This window comes from Bos indicus, chromosome 23 (assembly GCF_029378745.1).
Source record: "Bos indicus isolate NIAB-ARS_2022 breed Sahiwal x Tharparkar chromosome 23, NIAB-ARS_B.indTharparkar_mat_pri_1.0, whole genome shotgun sequence".
Lineage (NCBI taxonomy): Eukaryota > Metazoa > Chordata > Mammalia > Artiodactyla > Bovidae > Bos > Bos indicus.
In genome coordinates, this window is record NC_091782.1 from 7,778,228 (window position 1) to 7,797,142 (window position 18,915).

At 37.6% G+C, this 18,915-nt stretch overlaps 1 protein-coding gene across 21 annotated transcripts in view; it reads right to left on the reverse strand.

The window, feature by feature from the left end:
• The window catches only part of MLIP (muscular LMNA interacting protein), a 295,306-nt gene that overhangs the window by 76,601 nt on the left and 199,790 nt on the right, over positions 1–18,915 (reverse strand). For all 21 annotated transcript variants that reach the window (XM_070777791.1, XM_070777786.1, XM_070777788.1 and 18 more), the window contains one exon: positions 9,483–9,527. In XM_070777791.1, coding sequence (XP_070633892.1) covers positions 9,483–9,527 — 45 coding nt within the window. The remainder of the gene's footprint in view (positions 1–9,482; positions 9,528–18,915) is intronic.

The window sequence follows — 18,915 nt, forward strand, 5'->3', positions numbered from 1 at the left end:
CACAACTGCTGAGCCCACGTGCTGCAAGTACTGATGCCCACGTGCCCTAGGGCCCATGCTCCATAATAAGAGAAGCCACAGCAATGAAAAGCCAACACATCAGAACTAGAGAGTGGGCCCGCTCACCACAACTAGAGACAGCCCACGGGGAGTGAAGACCCAGCACGGTCAATAAACAAATATTTTTAAAAGCATAGTTAAGTTTTTATCTCAATAATTTTAAGGAAAAAAGAACTCACCCACTAAAACTATTTGCACAATTTAACTACATTACTAACATTTTTCAGTACATTGTGCTAAATAATACCAGACTGTAATACAGAAAAAAGATAAAATGCTCAGGCAAATATATGATTAAATTAGGGGAAAACCCATATATCTTTGCATTCAATCTCCACAAGTCCCCCAGATTTCTTCACTGAGAATGATGACATAACATTAAGGCGTTTTAGACATCCCCAATACATTTTTATTTCATCTAATATAATGGACTTCGTATCACTGTTATGAGAAACTATTTCCAGAAGGAGGAAAAAAATAGAACTAAATTTGAACTTTAGGGTGGAGTAAAGCCACTGCAGATCCTTTATCAAAGAAAAAGAATATTGGTTTATGTGTACTATCACTAATAAAACCAGACTCTCTCAACCAATCTAGTTGTGTCAAACCCTTAGAGAAGCCTCCTTCTCCTTGCCCAATATGGGTTGAGATTGTTTATTAAATTCTGTAGCTATAGTTATGTTACCAATATTCTAGCAATGATTTTTCAAGAGTAAGGAAAGATTGTTTGGTGAGCTGAGGCTGGAGCTGTGAATAGTGAGAGGAGACTACTATATTTAAACAACTGCCCATGGGTAAAAAACTAAACTAAGGAAGAGAAGGAACATGGGGTACCTAAAAACAAGCCTGAAACTGGACCTGAACAGCACTAAGCTTATTAGTCATTTGACCTATCCATGAAGAACATCAGAGAGAGTGTAAGAATGGTTCTTGTGTGAAACAAGGTCCTATGGTCTATATTCTATAGCCTTTGACAGTATTTTAATTACTAAAGAAAGAAAAGGTGGAGAGTGCAAGTATTTTAACCCATTTATCATCATTGAAAACCAAAAAAACACAAAACTTTTTAAAACAAACACAGCAGTCAAAAAATTGTGAAAATCAAAACTTCTTATTTCAAAGAAAATCTGTTAAAAAAGCAAATTACATGCAAACTAATAGAGTTAGACTGAAGAAAGAAACAAGGATTTGAAATCCACTGAAAAATGAATTGCCAAAGACCTCGTGCCTGAGGCACATAAAGAAAAGCCAAGCTCCTCAGGCATTTTCTAATGCTGCTTTTCCGTGCAATCTGCAGCTGTTCCCTATGCTTGACTCATGGGTATCTGGCATCACACTAGCAGACACCCTTTTGGGAGATTGAAATAAAATCAAGTTGCAGCAAGTAAAAAGTGCTAAACACTTGCTTTTGCCTTCTACCCTCTGCACTAACACTTTTAGCAATTTTTTCTCCAATAGTTATGTCCCTCTCAATTCAATAGCATTAAAGTGTTTCTCTTTGACCTTTTCTCTGTTGACTTTAATTCTCCTGAGTCTTCTTAAGGCTCAAAGGATTTGAAATCCACTGACAGTAGATTTGGGAAGGGCTGGGAGCTGGGCGTAATCAACCTTAACATCCATTCTATTCTTAGGGTGAGAGAGTGCTTTGTTTTGTATAGAATGGTGGGGAGGATCCGGAGGGGAATTTTAACTCCAGGCTGTTTTGAGCCATGTAACTTTCCTTTAACTTATAAGTAGAATCTGATATATGATACAAATGAACATATCTACAAAACAGAAACAGACTTACAGACATAGAGGACAGACTTCATCGAAAAAGCAAGAGAGTTCCAGAAAAACATCTATTTCTGCTTTATTGACTAGGCCAAAGCCTTTGACTGTGTGGATCACAATAAACTGTGGAAAATTCTGAAAGAGATGGGAGTACCAGACCACCTGACCTGCCTCTTGAGAAACCTATATGCAGGTCAGGAAGCAACAGTTAGAACTGGACATGTAACAATAGACTGGTTCCAATAGGAAAAGGAGTACGTCAAGGCTGTATGTTGTCACCCTGCTTATTTAACTTCTATGCAGAGTACATCATGAGACATGCTGGGCTGGAAGAAGCACAAGCTGGAATCAAGACTGCCGGGAGAAATATCAATAACCTCAGATATGCAGATGACACCACCCTTATGGCAGGAAGTGAAGAGGGACTAAAGAGCCTCTTGATGAGAGTGAAAGTGGAGAGTGGAAAAGGTGGCTTAAAGCTCAACATTCAGAAAACGAAGATCATGGCATCTGATCCCATCACTTCATGGCAAATAGATGGGGAAACAGTGGAAACAGTGTCAGACTTTATTTTTTTGGGCTCCAAAATCACTGCAGATGGTGATTGCAGCCAGGAAATTAAAAGACGCTTACTCCTTGGAAGGAAAGTTATGACCAACCTAGATAGCATATTCAAAAGCAGAGACATTACTTTGCCAACAAAGGCCCGTCTAGTCAAAGCTATGGTTTTTCCTCTGGTCATGTATGGATGTGAGTTGGACAGTGAAGAAAGCTGAGCGCTGAAGAATTGATGCTTTTGAACTGTGGTGTTGGAGAAGACTCTTGAGAGCCCCTTGGACTGCAAGGAGATCCAACCAGTCCATCCTAAAGGAGATCAGCCCTTGGTGTTCATTGGAAGGACTGATGCTGAAGCTGAAACTCCAATATTTTGGCCACCTCATGCGAAGAGTTGACTCATTGGAAAAGACTCTGATGCTGGGAGGGATTGGGGGCAGGAGGAGAAGGGGACGACAGAGGATGAGATGGCTGGATGGCATCACCGACTCGAAGGACATGAGTTTGAGTAAACCCTGGGAGTTGGTGATGGAGAGGGAGGCCTGCCGTGCTGCACTTCATGGGGTTGCAAAGAGTCGGACACGACTGAACAACTGAACTGAACTGAAGGGGGAAGAAGGGTAGGGAAGGAGAGGGTTGGGAGACGCAAGGTGTTACTGTATTTTGCAGGGAATTTTATTTAATATTCTGTGATAAACCAACATGGAAAATAATATGAAAAAGAATATATATGTATAACTGAGTCACTTCTCTGTACAGCAAAATTAACATGTGTGCATGTCTGCTCAATCATGTCTGATTCTTTGTGAGCCATGGATTGTACCTACTAGGCTCCGCTGTCCATGGAATTTCCCAGGCAAAAATACTGGAGTGGGTGGCCATTTCCTTCTCCAGGTGATCTTCCCAACCCAGGGAGTGAAGCCTCATCTCTTGAATTGGCAGGCAGATTCTTTACCTATGTGCCACCTGGGGAGCTCCACAGCAGAAATTAACACACAACATTGTAAATCAACTATCCTTCAATTAAAAAAAATTAATCCAATGGTACGCATAGGAGGTACCAAGACCATAGAGATATATCCGTGAGACATCATATCTTTCTTGCTTCTTATTGCTTTTTCTATCTGTAGACCTTACCCTGTATGAATATCTCACTAAAAGTCACTGTAGCAGTTAGTAATATATCCCCAAATGTTCTAAGTATAAAAAGTAGAGTTGGAAGTATTTTAAAAGTTTGACTCAGTAAGTCAGGGAATGATGATTCCATGTTGCTATGAACATAACTGGTAGGCAGAATAAATAACCGTGGGCACCAGTGACAGTCAGCCTCCATGTGTCACAGTTTACACTGAAGATCAAACCAAGGGAAATGTGGGTGAAATATGGCACCTTCGTGTTTGATGACGTGTAAAATGATGATACGGACCAAGGCATAAGAGATGTCTCATTAAGTCATTTCTCTTCCTCCTCATTTAGCACAACTGATATAAGGATCTTCCATTTCTTCCTCAGCCTCTCTCACACAAACATATCTTGGAAATATTTCTGAACCATCAAGAAAAGAAAGAAGAATGGTCAGCAGAGTGGAATTTCTTGCTGAAACTGTTCATAACTCATCAAATATCTGGTCACATCCTACAGAAGCAGATGCGGATCCATGTCTGGATGTAAGTGGATTGGATCTGTCACCTCTTACCCTAAGATCTGTGGCTGCATTAGGGCATGTCGGCCCTGAAACACTCCAGCATAGCAACATTGCCAGCCATAGCAACAAGGGGACTGCGTGTGCTGGCTAAATTGGAGAAGATGACCTTTATTTGAATATCTGTATATAGAGAAGGAAATATTCTTAATAAAGTTTGACACATTTTTAATATACGATGATATTTTGAAAGCAATATACTTCCATTGTAATGATATTTTTCTGTCCCTCCAGCTCATTAAAATGAGATTTTTACCTCTATGCTATATTATATTCAATAAGCCTATCTCTGTTCTTTCTCTGGCACTTAAAAAGTAATTTCTGAAATGTAGTGAGTTTATTAAATGAGTTGTTATCAATAAAATGTGACTCCAAGTGAGAGTTTTTTGGATAAATTAGGAATAAGTCCAAATACTTGCCCTATTTTCTGAAGTTGCTCTTTATTAAGAAAGTATACTGTGGTTTTGAATTACATGAGTGAAATGAAATTATATTGGCAGTAGTTAATGAAAAATAATAAATAGTTGCAAAGACAAGTATAATGTAAAGGGAAAAAAATGACATTCCCCTCCAGAGACGTTAGTATGAAAACAGAATCAAACGGAAACTTAATTAGAAAATTCATTCCTTAGGGGGAAAGAAACTCTTTAAAAATGAGTGCCATGGAAAACAATCATTCATAGTTTAACTGATAAATTATGAGTTAATTTACACATAAGAAAATAATTTAAAACATCAGAAATATTCTAAACATTATCATCTCAGATGTTGTCACCAGATACAAAATTACTCATTTCAAGTTTAGACTGAAGGTTTGGGGTGATGAAGAAATAATTCAGACCCAGAAAATGAATACTAATGTATAAAATATTTAAGGAAGACAAATTATTTTCAGCTTCTGTTGGTGCAAACAAATATTAACGACAGGGGCTTTAACACAAGGAAGACCTAGGTTGGATTTTCCTCCTCTGTGACTGTTTCCTCCTCCATAAAATAGAAATTTGAAATAATCAGACCCACATCATAGGACTGGCATCATGTTAGATGAGATAGTTAAAACTCATCTGTAAGAGCTCAAAACATTAGTTATTATGATTATTGAATTTGGCATCTATTAAAAACAATGAAGTGAAATATGAATGATAATATAATTAATCCCACAAGTGACCTATGATGATTAGGACCACTCAATGTGTTTGTTAGCCTCATTTAAATTCTATTACACTTAAGAGAACCTGAATTAAATTACTTTGAAATAAACTGCAATTCAAGTATACCATGAATTGAAGAAAAAACCTTGACTTTACTACAGTAAAGGAGTAAAATGGTACTTTACTACAGTAAAGGAGTAGAGTATGGTACTTTACTACACCTGGCTCATCCTAAAAAGCAGACTATGTGGAGTGTAACAATGGGTGCAATCAAGATGAAGAAAAGGACATGAATTGTTTTACAAGGATTTTCTATCTTTTTTTCTTTTTTTGATGAAGGAAAGCCAGCCTGTCATCAAAGGCCCCATAAAAAGGAATTAGTCGTGTAATTTCTCATTATTTAATTAAACCACTCTCATCATCCCAGGAAAATCGGAAATCCAATGAACATACTACATTGAGAATTAGCATCTTTGTACATTTGTTTTAACATCAGTTCTCAACACCAGTTCTCTGTCTCGCTCTTCTCCAATTCTGTGAACAAGTATCGTGCTCTTTGCTATTTTGATTGTTTACTGTCGTCCCCATCCTGTGCTTCACAAATGGGGACACTGCTGTTCTGCTCATCCCTCACACCCAGTGACTCTGCAGAAGAGCTGGGGCATGGCAGACACTCAGATATTTGTCAAGTCAGTGGGGAAAAAGGGGGAAATTGAATAATAGGGCTAGAAACGGACTATACTTTCTACTCATCACAGTTCATAGATTATATAGGATAGTTTTTTAAAGCGCCCCCCCCCACCCCTCCAAAGTAGGGTTTTGAGTGGAGTGTGCTAACCAGCTGAGGATAATCCACAGTGTAACAAAACTTTTTCTTCTTGGTTCTAATTCAAGTCTTCCCTTTTCTCCTCTGAGGTGCAGAAGTTGGTAAACTGCATGATCCCTGCTTTGGAATAAAATCTAAGAAGGGCAGTAACACACCTGGTCCTAGCAGATGTATACTGCGAAGATGACTGTTTTCCTCAAAGTTTGGAAGAGAGATGGCAGAATATTGAAATGTTACAACCTGTAGGATTCTCAGATTTGCTTTTGAGTTTCCATGGGAGAAGAAGGGAGAAAAATATAAAGATTAATTAAGTGAAAACTATTCAAGTCACACTTAATATGATGCACTTATAGCTCTGTTAATACAAATATTAGAATTTCTAGAAGAAAATATTATAGAATCAGTGGGGAGAGATAAATTAGGAGGTTGAGATTAACCTCCTAATTATTATATTATATTATTATATATACCGTAAATATATAGAATAGATAATCAACAAGGACCTAAAATAAAGCACAGGAAACTCTACTCAGTAATCTGTATTAACCTATTTGGGAAAAGAGCCTGGAAAAGAACAGATCTATGTATAGCGGTACATCACTCTGCTGTACACCTGAAACTAACACAACACTGTAAATCAACTATACACCAATATAAAATTTCATTTTTTTTTTCAGTGCAAAAAGTTTTTAAAAAGAAAATATCCCAGTGTCATTCTTTTTTAAAATCATGGTATATTGTATTTAAGATCAATTGTTCACATAAGATTAAGGCTTATAACTAAGGAAGACTTCTGTTCTAAAATTTCATTTTTCTCCTGGAAAGAAATGTCAGACATCATTTAGTAAATGGAATAACTGAAGCCAAATATTTACAAGTGTGACTTCCCTATGATGGCACCAGAAACTAGTTTTCGCACCCCACTGTAAAATTACCCATCTAGTCTTCCAAAAGACATGGACATATTGGAGGTGTCACAAACAATTCAAATGTCATTTTGTGGGAGAAAGTAAAAAAACAAATCTTCTCCAAGAAACCAAATTTAATCAAAATCAAGAATCTTATCTGAGTAAGAATTGATATTTGTTTGAGTCTATATTAAATCTACTTGATGATTCAGTTAACTTCAGTTAACTTTGAATGATTCAAATGCTGTCACAAAGTTTGGGGCAAATGTTAACCTCCTTTAATTAAGTCAGATAACAGAAGAATAATTTGAAATAGCCTCTAACTATGGAGACTGAAGCAGCCCCTGTAGGATTATTGCCATTGCTATCAAATTACTCATCCCCTGGAGTGATGGAAGAAGGCATCCTTATTTCAAATAAGCCTAAATCAGACTTGGGTGCAAACTAAGAGTAGATGAGAAAGAAAGGAGAGAGTAAAGAATATTCTAGCTCTTTTTTTCTTGGATCTGGCTTTTGCAGAATGTCTTAGTCACAAAAAGTATAGAAACATCTCTAAGGACTTTCTTTTCTTACATTCAACTACAGAATCAAAGAACTAGCTAAATCATGGTGCACCCAGTCTTCCCAAGATAAGGAGGAGGAAGAGAAGTGGAGACACATAGACAAAGGGGAAAAAAAGAAGGAAGGGAAGAACAATCATTTATTGACTCATATCTGTGTCAGGACTACATTAAGGACTTTTCATACATTAACCATTGTAAATCTTACATCAACCATTAGTATCCCAATTTTGAAAGTGTTAGTCACTCAGTCGTGTCTGCCTCTTTGTGACCCCATGGACTGTAGCCCACCAGGCTCCTCTTCCATGGAATTTTCCAGGCAATAATACTGGAGTGGGTCACCATTTCCTTCTCCAGGGGATCTTCCCAACCAGGGACTGAACCCGAGTCTCCTGTGTCTCCTGCACTGCAGGCAGATTCTCTACCTGCTGAGCCACTGGAGAAGTCAATATTATAGATTAAAAAAAATCTAAGGCACAGACAGGTTAAATGACTTTCCAGGATTCTGGAGCAAGCAGCAACACTGGACGTGAACTTGGGCAAACTTCAGGAGATGGGAGGGACAGGGAGGCCTGGCATGCTGCAGTCCATGGGGTGTGCAAAGAGCCGGACACGACTGGACGACTGAACAAAAACAACAAATAGCCACCAAATGCCTCCACTTTTTAAAGTATTTGCTTCAAATAACTTCCAGGAATAACAGAAAATAACAGTGAAACTTCTAAATAATGTTCTAAGCAGTGTTCCTATCCATACCCCCTAAACATCACTTCCTGAATGTGATGAAGCTGAGTAACTTCACTCAATTCATTATCTGCCTTGGGAAGGTTCAGATGAAGGCAGAAATGTATACACTGAAAGAAGATTGGTCACAAAATTTATTTACTAATTGACTCTGAATGATGATGATGATACTCGAAAATATAAACTAAAAGGAATAGTTTGCTGGTTTGTTTTAAATTAAATTTTAAACACTTCCTTAGGGAACAGTCTTATTTACACCAGAATATGTTTGGTCAGATGCAGAATTTGACTGCATGATGGGTTATTTAGTGAATAGAGAGTAGGAATGGGGTGAAGCTATGTGTGTGCATATGGCACATTCAGAGCCAGCTCACCACAACTTATTGAATCAAGTGTGTGAGTTTATATCTACATGCTCATTATTAATACACTTTTGCTCAAAAGTGGGACTGATTTCTTTGTTAAAAATTTAAATTCAAACATCGAAATGAATCCACCACAGGTATACCCGTGTTCCCCATCCTGAACCCTCCTCCCTCAAAACTACTACAATATTGTAAAGTTTAAAAATAAAATAAAATTTAAAATAAATAAATAAATAAAATAAATAAAAAATAAAAAAAAAATTAAATTCAAGAAAGCAGCAAACTAGTCAAAATCAACTAAACTGGCAATCCCATTGGAAATAGACAAATCTTAATATTTCAAGTATATGAGTGGACTCTATCATAATAAGCATCATAAAACATTACAAAAATGAAAATGCTATCTAAGCACAGGTAATTAGAAAGACAGAAAGCAGGTACTAGAGTTCTGTTTGATTCAGCCAAACTAATCAGATAAATAAGACCTCACTTAAGAACCTCACTTAAGAAGGAATGGGGAGGGAGGAGGGAGGAGGGTTCAGGATGGGGAACACATGTATACCTGTGGCGGATTCATTTTGATATTTGGCAAAACTAATACAATTATGTAAAGTTTAAAAATAAAATAAAATTTTAAAAAAAAAAAGAAGGAATTCAGTCAATATACTTACTTGAAATAACTGATTTTTCCACCTCTCGGCCAATCACACCATCCTAACTCTTCCATTTATGAAAAATTCAACTAATTCAGCTCAGATGATTGTATAATTGAGTTCACCCCAAAGCATGCCCAAGCACCCATTACGACAGCAGTATGTATGATTATAAAGCGACTTACATATTTGGTTTCTCGACCAGCTGCTCTTGGAAGAGTTGTAGGCATCTGTATGAAAATAAAAACAATTATGGTACTGAAGTAATCAAAAAAATATTAAAAGATTTAACTTCTGGGATATGTGTTCACCTTTCTTTTCCTATTAAGACTTTCTAACCAGTACTCCATCTATTCTATACAAAACCTCCTGTTCCTTTGAAATTTATTTCACTAAGCTTTACTTTCACTTTATTATTCTCTTTATTGTTGTTATCAATCAGTTTTGAAGAAATTATATCTTATTTATTGATGACGTTCACTCATGGATCATAATAGTTCCTCACACAATTTCAGGATTCACACAGAAGTCTCTATCCCTCAATTCTTTGAGCTGTTCAAGTCCAAAAACATCCTCATCTGCTCCGTTTCAATCATCAGCTCCCAGGACTGTTCCTAGATGTGACCTTCACAAATGGGAAACTTCTGAAATTTCATTTCTCACATCTGTCTTTTAGAACTCTACTTCCCATCTACCATCTTCATTTCTCAAACATCCCAACACAACATTTCTTCAGCCTCACTGAGACTTCCAAATTAATGAGCCTTCCCAGCTCCATTACATATGCTTCATATTCTCAGTCATTTTAATATCTTAATTTATCTTGCTTCTTTCTCTCCTTGTGACACAAACTCACAAAAACTAACAATAAAAACATAGATGGATCACATTATATATTTCCTCCAAATTTGCACTTGAGATGTAAAACATGGCTAGAGGAACTTTCTCAATCAAGCTAACTGATTTCATTATAAACTATGAAATAAATTTATACATCAAGCACATTACAATAAAAATGAAGAATTAGCTATGGATACAATGGCTTCCCTTGTGGCTCAGCTGGTAAAGAATCTGCCTACAATGAGGCAGACCTGGGTTCCATGCCTGAGTTGGGAATATCCCCTGGAGAAGGGAAAGGCTACCCACTCCAGTATCCTGTCCCGGAGAATATACAGTCCATGGGGTTGTAAGGAGTCGGACACTACTGAGCGACTTTCACTTTCACTTTTTCACATACACGTGAACCTGGGTTGCAGGGAGAAATAGACGACAAAGCAGCACGTGGAAAGCGTTTTATTTGATGGAAGTTTTGCATCTTGGATGTGGTGGTGGTTACATAACTATATGCTTTGTCAAAACTCATAGCATTGTACACTAAATGGGTAAATTTTACAATGGGTAATTATACCCCAATGAACCTGACTTTTAAAACAGAATTACATAAGCTACAAAAAAGAACTGAACATAAAGACTGAAGAAGAGAATAGATAGTGAACAAATTCTTGAACTGGAATATCAGACCAAGGAATCTTCTTGGAAGAATTAGGAAACAATAAATAGAAAAAAAAAAAAAAATGTAAAGATGAAGACATGGAATATAGAAACAACAGTGACAAAATCACACAGTGAGAGCCCTAGGAAGAAAGGAACATTTGAAAAGATAATGACTACAAATATCCTAAATGTGAGGGGAGGACGAGACTGAAAACTTGAGATGAAAGGCTAAAGAGAGGATCAACTCAGACACATAAAAGAAAACACACACACACACTTAGACGCATAATAGGAAAAATCAGTAACATCACAGAGACAAAATTCTAAAAGATTACAGTGCTACTCTGTGAATGATCACTCTGCAGTGGTGGAGTAAATATCATACGGACAAAACATTTCACAAGTTATGTTGTTGACAAGAAAGAATCTAGGTCAAAAATCTGTTGAGAAAAGGGGACCTATAATTTTATATCTGGCAAAGCTATAATTTAAAAGAAAGGGTAAAATGCTAATCTTAGGAATACCGGCAATAGAATCAGAATACACTTTTCAGCAGGAGTTAAAAAAGAAAAATAAATCTAGGAAAAATCTATGAATCTTTCAGAAATCAGGATCTAAATAAAGATTAAGCATCTAAATAAAGAATAAATCAAGAAAAATATCACCATTAAAATTCAAATATAGAGGTCCAAAAGATATTAGCAAACTGTGTGTGTATATATGTACATATATAGAGCTCTTGGTTGAAACTGGAAAGTGGAAAATGCTGTGGTATTTAATTTTGGAAAAATACACTTGTAAGTCTGAAAATTGATAGGAAAATCAGCACAGTTATTGTTTTTAATAATTTACATCTAATTATGAACAGTAACAAAAATGCAAACTGAAATTTTCTTCATTTTCAAACCAATAAATGTCAAAATATCCAAAAGAAAACATTTTAAGTAGAAAATATACACTAAGATGACAGGAACTCATCCTAGTAGAAGAAGAATTGCAATAACTGTTAATGGCTTAAGGTCCCAGATCAACAGAATTCCAGATTAAATATAAAAGTGATATTCAGAAAAATGTTGTCTTGAAGAAAATAAGAGCCTACAAAAGATAAAAAGTAATAGAAAATAGTAAAATTTAAAAAATAACAAAGTATATCTAGGAAAACATGGAGGAAAAACTGCAGATACATTATGCTTATCAGGTCAGTGTTTTCACACAAGACTAAAAAGAACAGCCTTCCATGTGGTGTCCTAAATGCAAAAAAAATTCAAAGAACGGATATATTTGTACACGTTATACATTCACCTTGTCACACAGCAGGAACTAACACATTATTGTAAAGCAACAATACTCCAAAAAATTAATTAATGAAATTTAATTTAGAAAATAAAAAAGAAGGGACTTTAAAAAATAAAAGAAGGTGTACACAAAATTAAATTGAAAAAAGAAAAAGTAGGTTTGGTGTAAAAGTTTTTTCTCTGGTTGTTTTCTTTTTTTCCTGGATGGTGCCAGAAAAAATAAATATGATTTTTATGAGTGTCAAAAGTAGGGAAAACCACTAGACCATTAAGGTATGACCTAAATCAAATCCCTAATGATTATACAGTGGAAGTGAGAAATAGATTTAAGGGACTAGATCTAATAGACAGAGTGCCTGATGAAATATGGGTGGAGGTTCATGACATTGTATAGGAGGCAGGGAGCAAGACCATCCCTAAGAAAAAGAAATGCAAAAAAGCAAAATGGCTGTCTGAGGAGGCCTTACAAAGAGCTGAGAAAAGAAGAGAAGCCAAAAGCAAAGGAGAAAAGGAAAGATATCACCATCTGAATGCAGAGTTCCAAAGAATAGCAAGGAGAGATAAGAAAGCCTTCCTCAGGGATTAATGCAAAGAAATAGAGGAAAACAACAGAATGGGAAAGACTAGAGATCTCTTCAAGAAAATTAGAGATACCAAGGGAACATTTCATGCAAAGATGGGCACAATAAAGGACAGAAATGGTGTGGACCTAACAGAAGCAGAAGATATTAAGAAAAGGTGGCTAGAATACATAGAAAAACTATAAAAAAAGATCTTCACGACCCAGATAATCATGATGGTGTGATCACTCGCCTAGAGCCAGACATCCTGGAATGTAAAGTCAAGCGGGCCTTAGGCAGCATCACTACAAATAAAGCTAGTGGAGGTGATAGAATTTCAACTCAGCTATTTCAAATCCTAAAAGATGATGCTGTGAAAGTGCTGCACTCAATATGTCAGCAAACATGGAAAACTCAGCAGTGGCCATGGGACTGGAAAAGGTCAGTTTTCATTCCAATCCCTAAGAGAAACAATGCCAAAGAATGCTCAAACTACCTCACAATTGCACTCATCTCACACGCTAGTAAAGTAATGCTCAAAATTCTCCAAGCCAGGTTTCAACAATGTGTGAACCATGAACCTCCAGATGGTCAAGCTGGTTTTAGAAAAGGCAGAGGAACCAGAGATCAAATTGCCAACATTCTCTGGATCATCGAAAAAGCAAGAGAGTTCCAGAAAAACATCTACTTCTGCTTTATTGACTATGCCAAAGCCTTTGACTGTGGATCACAATAAACTGTGGAAAATTCTGAAAGAGATGGGAATACCAGACCACCTGACCTGCCTCTTGACAAACCTATATGCAGGTCAGGAGGCAACAGTTAGAACTGGACATGGAACAACAGACTGGTTCCAAATAGGAACAGGAGTACGTCAGGGCTGTATATTGTCACCTTGACTTCTATGCAGAGTACATCATGAGAAATGCTGGGCTGGATGAAGCCCAAGTTGCGATCAAGATTGCCAGGAGAAATATCAATAACCTCAGATATGCAGATGACACCACCCTCATGGCAGAAAGTGAATAAGAACTAAAGAACCTCTTGATGAAAGTGAAAGAGGAGAGTGAAAAAGTTGGCTTAAAGCTCAACATTCAGAAAACGAAGATCATGGCATCTGGTCCCATCACTTCATGGGAAATAGATGGGGAAACAGTGGAAACAGTGGCTGACTTTATTTTTTGGGCTCCAAAATCACTGCAGACAGTGACTGCAACCATGAAATAAAAAGACGCTTATTCCATGGAAGAAAAGTTATGACCAAACTAGATAGCATATTAAAAAGCCAACAAAGGTCCATCTAGTCAAGGCTATGATTTTTCCAGTGGTCATGTATGGATGTGAGCATTGGACTATAAAGAATGCTGAACACTGAAGAACTGATGCTTTTGTACTGTGGTGTTGGAGAAGACTCTTGAGAGCCCCTTGGACTGCAAGGAGATCCAACCAGTCCATCCTAAAGGAAATCAGTCCTGAATGTTCATTGGAAGGACTGATGCTGAAGCTGAAACTCCAATATTTTGACCACCTGATGCGAAGAGCTGGCTCATTGGAAAAGATTCTGATGCTGGGAAAGATTGAAGGCGAGAGGAGAAAGGGATGACATAGGATGAGATGGTTGGATGGCATCACCGACTCAATGGACATGAGTTTGAGTAAACTGAGGGAGTTGGTGATGGACAGCGAGCCCTGGCGTGCTGCAGTCCGTGGGGTTGCAAAGAGTCAGACACGACTGAGTGACTGAACTGACTGAAAAAATTTCAAAATAAATTAAAAAATCAAAAGAATAGCCTTAAGTTCAAAAGATCTGTATATGCTAATAAAGGCTAGAAAAATAGCAAAGGTAAGATAGAACAACATATAAGCAACAACAGTATAGTTTCAAAATCAGAGTCAAATCTAATAAACCCCACTGAAGGCTTATTTATTCTCTTTCCTTGGCAGCTGTCACCGCGTTCACATTCTCTTGAATGCTGTGCTCTTGTAGCTTCCATGCTGCCCTGACTTTGCTCTCAGAGTGGATTCCATTCTCCATGATTGGACCCACCATGTTTCCTTCCTGGGATCTTCATACGGGGTGCCCACAACATCCAAATATTAGTCGACCCCTCCCCAGCCCTCCTACCATTGCCAGATACACAGGCTTAAGGCCTGCTTGACACATACCTTGAATTTATCCTGTCCAAACAAACATAGCCTCTTCATCTTCCACATTATATCTCCCTGTCTGCACTCGATGCAGAGACCAGGAGCTCTTCCAAGATTCTCCTCTGCTTCTCTACTCACATCCAAACCCAAGCAAGCCTGCAAGATCTCTTTCACACCTAGTTCTTCTCTGCAACTCCTCTGCACCCACTCCATCGAGATCACCATCACTGCTCCTCCTAGCCTCGGTAGCCTCCTTACAGCAGCCATCAGGATCTTTCTCAGCGGTTTCCTACTGCTGCTGCTGCTGCTGCTAAGTTGCTTCAGTCATGTCCGACTCTGTGCGACCCCATAGACGGCAGCCCACCAGACTCCCCCGTTCCTGGGATTCTCCAGGCAAGAACACTGGAGTGGGTTGCCATTTCCTTCTCCAATGCATGAAAGTGAAAAGTGAAAGTGAAGTTGCTCAGTCGTTTCCAACTCTTAGCAACCCCATGGACTGCAGCCTACCAGGCTTCGCAGCCCATGGGATTTTCCAGGCAAGAGTACTGGAAAGGGGTGCCATTGCCTTCCCCCCATATTTTTATATCTTCACATTTTCCCATGGAACTCAAACTTCATGCCATGGCATGTAAGTGTCCTCACCAGCCCTGCCCCTGTCTTCTCAGCTCATTTCCCACTGTTCACCCCAGGCTTACCACCCTGCAGCCACACTGGCCTTCGTCACACGCACACACTGAGCTCTTTCCTGTCAGGACATCTGCAAATCCTTACTCCTCTTCCTGAAATTGATTATCCCTGATCTTTATATGACTGGCTTCTTTCCATCTTGGTCTCAGTTTGAATCCTATTTTCAGACTGCTATATCCAAAGTACACCTCTCAGAGTGGAGAAACTGGAACCCTCTTGCATTGTTGGTAGGAGTGTAAACTGGTGCATCCACTATGGAGAACATTACAGAGATTCCTTAAAAAACTAACAATAGAGCTACCATATGACCCTGCAATCCACTCCTGAGCATACGTCCAGAGAAAATTCTAGTTTGAAAAAATACATACACCCAATGTTCATCGCAGCACTATTTACAATAGTCAAGACATGCTACTGCTGCTGCTGCTGCTGCTGAATCACTTCAGTCGTGTCCAACTCTGTGCGACCCCATAGACGGCAGCCCACCAGGCTCCCCCGCCCCTGGGATTCTCCAGGCAAGAACACTGGAGTGGGTTGCTATTTCCTTCTCCAATGCATGCAAGTAAAAAGTGAAAGTGAAGTCGCTCAGTCGTGTCCGACCCTCAGCGACCTCATGGACTGCAGCCTTCCAGGCCCCTCCGTCCATGGGATTTTCCAGGCAAGAGTACTGGAGTGGGGTGCCATCGCCTTCTCCGAGTCAAGACATGAAAGCAACCTAAATGTCCATTGAGAGAGGAATTGATAAAGAAGATGCAGTACATATATACAATAATAAATTACTCAGCCATAAAAAATAATGAAAGAATTCCATTTGCAACAACATGGATGGACCTAGCAATTATACTAAATGAAGCAACTCAGACAAAGACAAATACCATACGGTATCATTTATAAGTGGCATATGAAAAAAAGATACAAGCGAATTTATTTACGAAGCAGAAACAGATCCACAGACAGAAAACAAAGTTGTGGGTACTAAAGGGGAAAGTGGGTGGGGGAGGGGTACATTAGGAGATTAGAATTAACATATATACACTCCTATTAATATATATCAAATAGATAAAAATAAGGTTCTACTGTATAATACCAATACAATACTACTATACTTAATATTTTATAACAACCTATAAGGAAAAAGAATCTGAAAAAGAATATCTGTGCATATTATACCTAAATATATATATTTATATAAATATATATACACATATATTAACTAAATCACTGTGCTATAACCTGAAAAACACAACATTGTAAGTCAACTATACTCCAGTTAAGAACACAACTAAGTACCCTGTCAAGCTGCTCTGCCTCCCTCACCTTTATCACCATGGTGCCTCACAGTGCCAAGCCCATCACTAACAAGTATTTGCTAAATAAAATACTTGCCTTAAACTTAATGGCCTGGAATAATGCAGTTTTAACTTATAAGCATTAAATATTTGTTAAATAAATAAATAATATAGATGATTACTCACATTATTTCTTAAATCCTATCCCTGTTACATTTAATGTAATATGGGGTATTTTTATATGTTTAACAAATGAAACGGAAAAAAAATACCTAAAATTTATTCCGTAGCTCTGGCAAATCAAAACTTCCCGTCTTTAGATTAAAAGACATAAAGAATATACAACAAAATAGGTTACAAATAGAGAAGATGTAACTATTTGCAGGTCCTCTCTGTGAAAATATAATTCTTCATACAGACCGATTAATTACCTGGCTTCAATGTCATTATTAAAGGATATTTGTCTATAATGTTCCAATTGAAAGTTAGGAATACTTTTAATCATAGGCAATTCTATACATTTAAAATCTACTTTAAACATGACATTGTAAGTCAACTATACTCTAATAAAAAATTTAAAATAAATGCAATCTACTTTATATATATATATATATATATAATTCTAATTTTGAAAAAGAATAGGCAAAAAAGCATTTATACTAATTCCAAGGGACAAAATAAGACTGGCCTAAAAAACTAACAATTAACAATAAAAGAAAAACCACAATCATTTTAAAATTTGGATAAGTGGATCTATACAAAATATTCAAAAAAATAATTTGGAGAAATGTAAATTTTATCCCAATGAATGAAAATAGCTATATAATAAGAAGGAAATATTTAATAATAACAAATAATGCTTTAGTAGTCCTCAAATAATATAAAATATCCAGGATTCAGTCTGTCTGAGTCAAAGAACAAGGAAATAAATTTAGTCAACCAAAAGAAAAGAATTCCAGAAATAAAGACGCTTGCTCCTTGGAAGAAAAGTTATGGCCAACCTAGACATCATATTAAAAAGCAGAGATATTACTTTGCTGACAAAGGTCCATCTAGTGAAAGCCATGGTTTTTCCAGTAGCCATGTACAGATGTGAGAGCTGGACCATAAAGAAGGCTGAGTGTTGAAGAATTAATGCTTTTGAACTGTGGTGTTGGAGAAGACTCTTGAGTGTCCCTTGGATGCAAGGAGATCAAACCAGTCAATCCTAAAGGAAATCAGTCCAAAATATTCATTGGAAGGACTGATTCTGAAGCTGAAGCTCCAGTACTTTGGCCACCTGATATGAAGAACCGACTCATTGGAAAAGACCCTGAAGGTGGGAAAGATTGAAGGCAGGAGGAGAAAGGGAATGACAGAGGATGAGATGGTTGGATGGCATCACCAGCTTGATGGACATGAGTTTGAGCAAGCTGTGGGGATTGGTGAAGGGCAGGGAGGCCTGGAGTGCTGCAGTCCATGGGGTTGCAAAGAGTCAGACACGACTGAGCAACTGAACTGACTGAAAGCTCTTAGACTAATGAAAGCTCTTACCTCATTAGTCATTAGACTAATGAAAGACCTTACCTCATTTTCCATTTCTTCAAAGTCTAAGGGTTGTGAATTACATAAGGACTGAAGCTATGGTTTCTGATTAGAATGAGCCACAAACTCTACATGCAATTCCATATTTGAAATGTCAACATATGACAACATAGCCCCATATTTTGGCTTCTAAACTGTTTTGAATGTAACCTACAGATAGAAACAGATTTTACTCCAGCCTGTACACACAAGCCTATACCTCTACATGTAAACAAATTGAAAGAAATAGCAACAATATCCACCCACTGGTTGGAATAATAGAGTCTGATGGATAGTTTACATTCTTACAGTTATATTTTTAAAATAATCATCAGCACATTATCTTTTTAAAATTTATTTCGAATTTATTTTTCTGGCTGTTTGGGGTCTTCATTGCTGCATGTGGGCTTTCTCTAGTTGTAGCGAGTGGGAGCCACTCTCTAGTTGCCGCCCTTGGTCTTCTCATTGTGGTGGCTTCTTTTGTTGCAAAACACAGGCTCTAGGCACACAGGCTCAGTAGCTGCAACTTGTGGGCCCTAGAACACACAGCCTTCAGTAGCTGCAGCACGCCGGCTCATCAGC